This window comes from Henckelia pumila, chromosome 2 (assembly GCF_033568475.1).
Source record: "Henckelia pumila isolate YLH828 chromosome 2, ASM3356847v2, whole genome shotgun sequence".
NCBI classification, from domain to species: Eukaryota; Viridiplantae; Streptophyta; class Magnoliopsida; order Lamiales; family Gesneriaceae; genus Henckelia; species Henckelia pumila.
In genome coordinates, this window is record NC_133121.1 from 17816052 (window position 1) to 17825218 (window position 9167).

The 9167-nt window shown below is 37.5% G+C and overlaps 2 protein-coding genes across 3 annotated transcripts; both read left to right on the top strand.

Moving 5' to 3' along the window:
• Window positions 1-939: 939 nt before the first annotated feature.
• Window positions 940-4414, top strand: LOC140883126 (receptor-like kinase TMK3). The gene is made up of 2 exons (XM_073289470.1): window positions 940-3590; window positions 3771-4414. The coding sequence occupies exons 1-2, from the start codon at window positions 1268-1270 to the stop codon at window positions 4286-4288; spliced, it is 2841 nt and encodes a 946-aa protein (XP_073145571.1). The 5' UTR covers window positions 940-1267; the 3' UTR covers window positions 4289-4414.
• A 2884-nt stretch (window positions 4415-7298) lies between these two features.
• Window positions 7299-8626, top strand: LOC140884775 (NDR1/HIN1-like protein 26). Of its 2 annotated transcripts, none has more exons than XM_073291623.1 (2): window positions 7299-8081; window positions 8491-8626. In XM_073291623.1, the coding sequence occupies exon 1, from the start codon at window positions 7325-7327 to the stop codon at window positions 8078-8080; it is 756 nt and encodes a 251-aa protein (XP_073147724.1). In that variant the 5' UTR covers window positions 7299-7324; the 3' UTR covers window position 8081; window positions 8491-8626. The 2 variants fall into 2 exon arrangements, with proteins under 2 accessions (XP_073147724.1, XP_073147723.1); XM_073291622.1 differs by having other exon boundaries at window positions 8422-8492.
• Window positions 8627-9167: the final 541 nt, after the last annotated feature.

The window sequence follows — 9167 nt, forward strand, 5'->3', positions numbered from 1 at the left end:
AATAAAGTCTAGAGTCCAAAATAAAAGAGTTTCCAAAATTACAAAATCCTTACCGAAAAGCCTCGCACGCTCGAGCGCAGGAGTACGGCCGCTCGATCGCTCAATAATATGCAATTCTCTGTTTTTCAAAATTTTTGGCCGCTCGATCGCTCTTGTTCATCCGCTCGAGCGCTCGAAAATATGTGATTCTCTGTTTTGCCTCACCTGACGTGGCGCTCGATCGCTCGAGTTCATTCGCTCGAGCGCCCAATAATCTTCGATTTTCTGCCTTCCTTTTCTTCAACTTCGACACCTCCTACACATTAAACCCGGAAATATGTTATGAAGCTAAATGCATGCAAATTACAAAACTAAGATAAAACAAGAACAAAAGCAAATAAATGCATGCAAATTACTAACAAAATAACATCAAAATATGCAAACAAAACACAACTATCACTCACGTCTCTCTTAAACAAATATGTTATTTGTTTTATTTTTCTTAGAATAATCTTCATCATATCAAACATGAAACATGAGGTTTATCAATAATATATTTTAAAAAACAAAAAGAGTTGAACAATATAAGGCTAGCAAATCTCAAAAATAAATTTTATGAGACAGATCTATTAATTAGACTGAACATAAAAAAAAATACTATTTTATATGTTAAAAATATTATTTTAAATATGAATAAAATTGACTAAATATTTGTCAGACTGAAGATTTACTCGGTCAGTTACATAACACAGGCAAGACATTTTAGTATCTCCAGGATCTTTACTTGTTTTATAAAAAGTTGGTGTCCTAAAAATGTGCAGCACAATCATCACGCGTGTCCATTAAATATTAAAATAAATAAATAGAAATAGAAACAAAACAAAAAATTGGAGCCAAATCTAACAAACAAAACTGTTCCTTAAAATGGAGGAATATTTATAGGGACAGAAAACAGAAGCACAGAAAGTCTGGGAAAGGAGAGATACGATGGATGATGGAAGTTTTGTCATCGTTGAATTTTCTACTTGTCTTTAGGGTTTGATGGATTGAACCCTAAACCTAAGGCAGAGCAGAGCTTCCCCACTTTCCTCTTTCTCCTTCAATCCCCCCCCTCCACCCAACCCACCTTTTTCTTAATTTTTTTTTTTTAATATCCTGAATAAGATTATTATTCAGCCCATTCTTGAATTTTCACCACATTATATATCCTCGTGTTTCTTGGGTCGTTTTTGTTGGTACCCATGTTGTTTGAGGACGTGGGATTTGACTGGATTCTTGCCATAATGTGATGTGTGCATGGAACATGGAAGCTGATTCAAGGAGACTGAATCACGACGTTGTTGTTGTTTTTGTGTATATTTTCCTATTGGGAGGTGTTAATTGCGTCACAGATCCGAATGATTTCGAGATTCTGGACGATTTCAGAAATGGTTTGGAAAATCCCGAGCTTTTGAAATGGCCCGCCAATGGGAATGATGCATGCGGCCCTCCTTCGTGGCCTCATTTGTTCTGTTCTGATGGCAGAGTCACGCAGATTCAGGTTCGGGGGCTTGGATTACAAGGGCCCTTGCCTCATAATTTTAATCGATTGGATAAACTCCAAAATGTGGGATTTCAAATGAACAAGCTCAATGGGAAGTTGCCAACTTTCAGTGGATTAACCAACTTGCAGTTTGCGTTCTTGGATTTCAACGAATTCGATACGATCCCTTCGGATTTTTTCCACGGGCTCGACAACATTCGTGTCTTGAATTTGGATGACAACCCCTTCAACCAGAGTTCTGGATGGAGTATACCTAGTGACTTGGCAGAGTCTTCCCAGTTGGTGAATTTCTCTTGCTCAGGTTGCAATATAGTGGGGCCTGTGCCTGATTTTTTTGGGAAATTACCTTCCTTGAGTATGTTGAGATTGTCGTATAATCGGTTAACTGGTAATATACCATCGAGTTTTCGTGATTCGGGGCTGGAAGTGTTGTGGTTGAACAACCAAGATGAAGGTGGAATGAGTGGTTCTCTTGATGTCATTGGATCTATGGTCGGGCTAACTCAGTTATGGCTACATGGGAATCAATTTACAGGACCGTTACCGGATAATATTGGCGATTTAGCATCGCTAAAAGACCTCAATCTCAATAGGAATCGTCTTGTTGGCATGATTCCCCCAAGTTTAGCAAATATGAACCTCCAGGTCTTGGATTTGAGCAATAATATGTTTATGGGTCCGATACCGGAATTTAAAGCTTCCAATGTTGATTATGCTTCGAATTCATTCTGCCAAAATGATCCTGGCGATCAATGTGCTTCCCAAGTGAACTCCCTTTTAGATTTTCTTCATGATCTGAACTATCCCGAAAAACTTGCTTCACAATGGATCGGGAACGATCCATGTAAAGGGCGTTGGTGGGGGATCACTTGTAATTCAAGGAATGAGGTTTCGGTAATAAATTTACAAAAGCTCGGGCTAACCGGTACGCTTAGTCCTTCGATCTCAAACCTACCATCACTACTAGAAGTTCACTTAGAAGGCAACCATATACATGGCACAATTCCTGCGAGTTTAACTCCGTTGAGTTTTTTGCGGCTGTTGGATGTGAGTGGGAATGACTTTGAACCACCGTGGCCAAGGTTCCGCGATGGTGTGAAGGTGATAACCGATGGTAATCCAAAATTTATAGGCGATGGATCCAATAAGTCGCCATTACCATCCGACGGCAATCCTTCATCCAGTGATCAGCCACCGGCATCAGATGTAGATGGTACAGGTTCGACGCCTAATGCACATGTGACCGAAAATTCCACAAAATCTGGAATAGCGGCTGTTGTTGCTGCAGCTGCGGGCTTTACGTTTTTTATAATCCTCGCAGCAGTAATAGCTGTCTATTGTTTTAGGAAAAGGAAAAAGACAAAACAGGCTACTACAAGTGTTGTAATCCATCCTAAAGATTCCTTAGACCATGATAACATGGTGAAGATTTCTGTGGTAGATGGCTCGGGTTCGGAGACTCATAGTGGTAGTGTTTCCGAGAATAAAGAACTTGGAATTTCTCTACAGGTTCTTCGTAATGTGACCAACAATTTCTCACAGGAAAACGAGGTTGGACGTGGAGGTTTTGGGGTGGTTTACAAAGGTGAGCTCGAAAATGGAACCAGAGTAGCAGTTAAGAGAATGGAATCAGGGGTGATTAGTGCCAAAGCATTGGATGAATTCCGAGCAGAAATCGAAGTGCTTTCAAGGGTTAGCCATCGTCATCTTGTGTCCCTTTTGGGGTTCTCTACTGAAGGAAACGAGAGGCTTTTGGTTTACGAATATATGCCCCATAGAGCTCTTAGTCGACACCTTTTTCGTTGGAAAAGTGTTGATTTAAAGCCTTTATCTTGGGCAAAGAGGCTTGTTATTGCTCTCGACGTTGCAAGAGGAGTCGAATATCTTCATACTTTGACACACCAGACGTTTATACACCGTGATCTTAAATCAGCCAACATTCTTTTGGATGATAACTTTCGAGCTAAAGTTTCAGACTTTGGCCTAGTGAAATTGGCTCCAGATGCCGAGAGGTCCATTGCCACTAGGTTGGCTGGAACTTTTGGATATCTTGCGCCGGAATATGCTGGTAAATGCTGTTTGTTTTTGTTAAATAAACTTATTTTGTGATGTTAGTCGATGAAGCTCCTAGACGGCTCGAAAAACAGCATAATAGCTAGCTCTCCGGTGGAGCGGATTCCTTATGGTTAACTCATTCCTTCTGAAATGGTGCTTAGCTTGGTTCTCAATCGTTTTGTTTCATCTTCAGTGACAGGAAAAGTAACAACGAAAGTCGACGTCTACAGCTTTGGAGTTGTACTGATGGAACTTTTGACGGGCTTGGCAGCACTGGATGAACAACGCCCTGAAGAGCAACGATACTTAGCCGAATGGTTTTGGCGGATAAAATCCGAAAAAGAGAAGCTTATTGCCAGCATCGACCCTGCTCTCGATGCCAAGGAAGACATTTATGAAAGTGTTTACACTATAGCTGAGCTGGCCGGGCATTGCACGACACGAGATCCGTCTCAGCGCCCTGACATGGGGTATGTCGTGAATGTGCTAGCTCGATTAGTCGACGAATGGAAACCATATGAAGAGGATGATACAGATGAAGATTCGGGGATCAACGCAGGATTACCCCTTGCACAGATGTTGGAGGGCTGGAAAGAAAATGAAGTTACTCGCGATTATAGCGAGTCGTGTACTGATCAGGGCAGCAAAGACAGCATTGGTGCTGAGCCTTCAGGATTTGCTGATACGTTTGCTTCGACTGATGCTCGTTAATGGTTATGGGACGTGTTTTTGGTTGAAATTATCATTGGTTTTGTTCATGTAAGAAATCGCTTGTGTTTTCCATCAATCAACAAAGAAAAGAAACGAATGTTTTCACATGAAGTTTAAGTTCATATGTATTTATATTTACTCGTTTATCTTGAAACACAACCTCTTGAATGAGTCCATTATATATGACACTGAATTGAGTTTCAAAATAATTAATCTTCTATTTCTTGTAAATACAATGTCAAAGGTGAGGGAGTGATTAGCATGTAGTAAATTGATTATAACCTTCAATGAGCATACATTTATTTTTCATTACTATTTAAAACTCTATTTTATTAGGGCACCTGCATTGATCCCGATTAATACACATTGCCCACAGGGGTATAGGCAAGTTGGTAAGACCCGAGGTGACGTGAGAAGAGATTTCTCAGCGTTGTGAGTTCGATCCTCGTGTGGAGCATATTCTCTGCTGAAATATTGTGGGAGTATGCTCTGGGGTTGGGTCATGTTGCTCCCTCCCTCAGGTACCTGCCGCTCGTGCACATCCCTCGATTTAACCTCTGCATGAGTCAATGAGTCTCTGACTCATGTGGAATGGGGTCCCCCCTTTGAGATCAATCTTTTTTTGATTAATACACATTATTCTACCTTTCACATCCTCAAAAAGCGTGGGATCCACATGTTACATACTCATCATATTAACAATTTCTTATTATTAATACACACTCACATCCATTTAATATCAACATTCATTATTTATAGGTCTCACGATCTACTTACATATTATTTTATACTAAAAAATACATTTAATTCCAAACAAACGACTACAATTCCTTTGTTGTTTAATTTTTTTAATTAAAAAATTGATGGCACGTGCTTTCATGCCGCCTATTCCTCTATTTTTTTTAAAATTTATTGTGTATAACGAGATTAATATGTATGAATTTTTGGGTTGAAGATTAATAATTCATGCACCCACATTGGTACATGAACATTAATTGGTGTTATTAATCACCAAATAATGCACCAATATGGGTGCTCTTAAACAATATACATTCGAGGAGTTGATGCTAGCTATGTAAACAAATGTTAGTGACTTACATGATTTGCGGACTATTATGTTAGCTCGAAGAGTTACCGAAAGACAATGAAAGCAGTTTGGATACAAAAGTTATTGGCTTAAAAAAACACTTAAATAAGTCCAGCTTTTTAAAGTTCTTTTATTAAAAAAAGCAAAAACAGTTTTTGCGTTTGGATAAATGTTAAAAAAAGATTTTTTTTAAATAGAAACAGAAGCAGAAATAAAAAAAATAAAATTTTTGGCTTTTAAAAAAGCACTTTTTGCATTTAAATATGTGCTTTTTTAAAAACTACTGTTGTAAACAAACGCCTGAGTTTTTAAGAAAAACGTTTTTTTTAAAAAAATAAGTGTTTTACTTTGGTTGGCTTCCGTAACCAAACTCACTTGGATGGGGAAAAATATTTATTATAAAAAATGAGATTATGAGGGTGTTTGGGAGAGCTTAAAAGCTTTTGCAAACAGCTTATAAGTTGTTTTAGAGCTTTTAAGCTCTCAAATTTTGTTTGGCAAAAATTTTTAAAAACAGCTTATAAGCTGTCAAAATAAGCTGTTTGACAGCTTATAAGCCGTTTTTAAAAAAAGTAAGGAAACATGTACTTTTTTCAAAAAATTCTTATTTTAATATTCTATCTCTCTAAAATATCTTTGAATATTTTTATAAATCTCCATCATATCCTCCACCCATTAAATATTAAATATTATTTTTAAAAAAATTAAAAATCACATAAGTTTTTCTAAAATAAAATATTAAAATAATTTTATTTTTTAATATATGTTTATTCTAAAACTATTTTCGTATGTGTATAACTCAAAATTTTATGTTCATAGAATTATACCCTTTTTGATAATTTTGACAATAAAAAGATCTTAAAATATCAAACATATCAACATCTTAAAGTTGTTTAAAATAAGTTTACTCAAACACTTTAACAGCTTATTTTTAAATTAAGTTCTAACAGCTTATAAGCTCGTAAAACAGCTTTTAAGCACTAGGAGCTTATAAGCTCTTTTTAATAAGTTTAGCAAAACACCCTCTATATCAAATTTCTATGGTATGAAATGAAAAAACAAGTACTAAAGATGTATCCATCTTTGTGACAATTACGACGTGTAGGGATGACAATGGGGCAGGTTTTCAAACCCGCCCCGACGGGGCGGGTCTACACCCGCCAAAGCGGGTCCGGTGCGGGTCTCGGGTTTGGCCAAACCCGCCCCGGACCCGTATTATATATATCATTTAAAAATATTCATGTATATATATAAATATATATGTAATATTAATAATATATTATTATATTATTATACTAAATAATTAATATTTTATCCATAATTTGAAAGTATAATATTATTGAATTGAAATAAATTTATTTTATTATGATATGTATAATATAAAAATAAATCATTATAATGTTTTTTAGCTAATAAATATTAATTAATTACAAGTTAATAAATTTAAACTTTTGAGAATAAATTTTTTTTGTTTTAAATATTAAAAATCTATATTTGAAATTAAATTTAATGATATTTGTTAATTTTTAAACTTTTTATTTTTTATTTTAATAAATTTAAAATTATTTAATATATGACGGATCCAACGAATCTAACCCAGATTGGACCGCCAGGTTCGCGGGGCGGGGCGGGTCCAAAGGGAGGCGAAAAGAATGTTTTTCCCTTTGAAAAGAATGTTTTATTAAAAACATAAATCCGGAGTTTATTTAGGTAGCGTCTAATATTCCATAAATTTCTTGTTAGAATATTTTGTCGGACCATAAAATCCCTAGTTATCTTGTATTTTGAAAATTGTACTTGATTATTCCGATCAAAAAAAAAATTGTACTTAATTACTCTGGATTTGGATTGGATAACGTTAGGGTCAAAGTAGTCATTTGACCTCCACAGCTCTCCGCATTCAAGCCTCTTCTCCCGCACAAACGCAACCACTGTGTGTGTCAGTTTCCATGGAGGACCCCAGTAGACCCGTCACAGGCTATCCCGCCCCAAACCTTTACCTTCACCCCAATGGCTATCCCCCCGCCGGCACCGCCTATCCTTGCACCACCACCGCCGCTGGTCCGCCCTATAACTATTACCAATACAACCCCTACTACCAGCAAAGCTCTGAACACGACGCCATCCGCCGCGCCGCTTGTGTCCGCCGGATGTTCGCCTTCTTTATCGGCGTCATTTTCTTCTTCGGCACCGTTACGTTCATCACCTGGCTCGTCCTCCGCCCCCAGCTCCCTGAGTTCCGAGTCGACTCGTTCTCCGTCTCCAATTTCACCCTCACCGATTCTTCTCTCGTCTCCTTCACGTCCGAAATCCACCTCACCGTTCGGAACCCTAACAAGAAAATGACCCTCTCGTACGATGAGATCAGAGCCATAATATTCTACAAATCCACCTCCCTCTCAGAAAACACCATGGCTCCGTTTTCCCAACACACGAAAACCGACTCCGCTTTGACTGCCAATTTCGTGGCGATTGAGCGTTCGGTGGATGAATCAGCTGCACATCGTATCAACACTGGCAGGCTCAAGAACGGCAATGTGGGTTTCAATTTCAGGTTGGTTTCGAGGATTCAATTCGAGGCGAAGGCGTGGAGGACTACAAGGTCTTTGATGGTGTATTGCGGCGATTTTTCGGTTTCCATTCCCAGCAATGGCAGCTCGGGGATGTTAACCAGTGGACCGAGCCAGTGCCGAGTCGGAATTTGAGGTGAATCGATGAATTTAAGGATCTTGATTGATGTTCTCTATATTTGATTGAATAATGCTGGACTCGATTTGTTTCTTGCTTCTTCCATGTATAGGAAATTTAGATTCCTAGCTGCTATGTATTTGCTGTACAGCTACAATCATGATCCCATTTTCAGATTTTTCCCCTGTGGATAGCTCTATTGCTTAATGTGCATACATTTAGGCTTGTGCAATAAGAGATTCAATTCTTTGGATTATAGAGTAGAAAAAGTTCGAGGCTTTTTCATTTAGGCTTGCTATATCGGTTGAAGTTTCCATGTGTTGGTTTAAGAGGAAATGAGTTTGATTAGTGTGTTTAGATGCTAGAACGATTTATCCATGGTTCATAGCTTGCTTTCTGCCGTTGTAAATGTGTTTCTGATGCATAGAAGGTGCTCCGGGGGGTCGCCGCCTATGACTACTGCTCTCCAACAAGAAACCGGATTCCCAACTAAGGCACCTGATCCACTCTTGTCATTTCCTGGGCGTTACAAGCCCACTTTTGTGTATGAGCCACATTTCCTTCTATCCAGTTTTCATTTGTGGAGTAGATACCTTGGTGTGTGTGTGGACTGTAGATGGTGTGAAGTTTGGAGTGAAATGTGTTGGCCATTGGTTTTAGCTTCTAAACTGAGGAATGTTACTTTAATCTATGATGCTATTATGACTTCGTCTGGCAAAGCATTATATGTTGAGTTCTACATTTTGGTTCTCAACGGCAATTGAATCCTGGGTGTTTCTATAGGCCAGATTTTATTATTACTTTTTAATTTCAGTTATTTTTTTAATCTCAAAAAGAATTCAATTATTTTTATAACGTGATCCATGATGTTACATATATAATATTGTCTCAAATTTCGGTTTAAAATTTGAAATTTGGTCGGATTGATATCATCATTTTTAAATTTCTGTCAATTTTTTGTGTCCAAGTATATGTGAAAATTTTCATAAATGGTATATACATATACATATATATATATATATATATGATAATATGTTAATTTTTAATTTAAATTTTGAAAATAAAACGGATGTTATCACTATTTTTTTAATTTCAATTTTTTTT

What these genes read in the sequence shown, in the direction of transcription:
- LOC140883126 (XM_073289470.1), top strand. Translation starts at nt 1,268, where the DNA reads ATGTGTGCATGGAACATGGAAGCTGATTCAAGGAGACTGAATCACGAC. An exon ending in TCTTGCGCCGGAATATGCTG is followed by an intron (nt 3,591 to 3,770) that starts GTAAATGCTGTT and finishes TTTCATCTTCAG; the next exon opens with TGACAGGAAAAGTAACAACG.
- LOC140884775 (XM_073291623.1), top strand. Translation starts at nt 7,325, where the DNA reads ATGGAGGACCCCAGTAGACCCGTCACAGGCTATCCCGCCCCAAACCTT.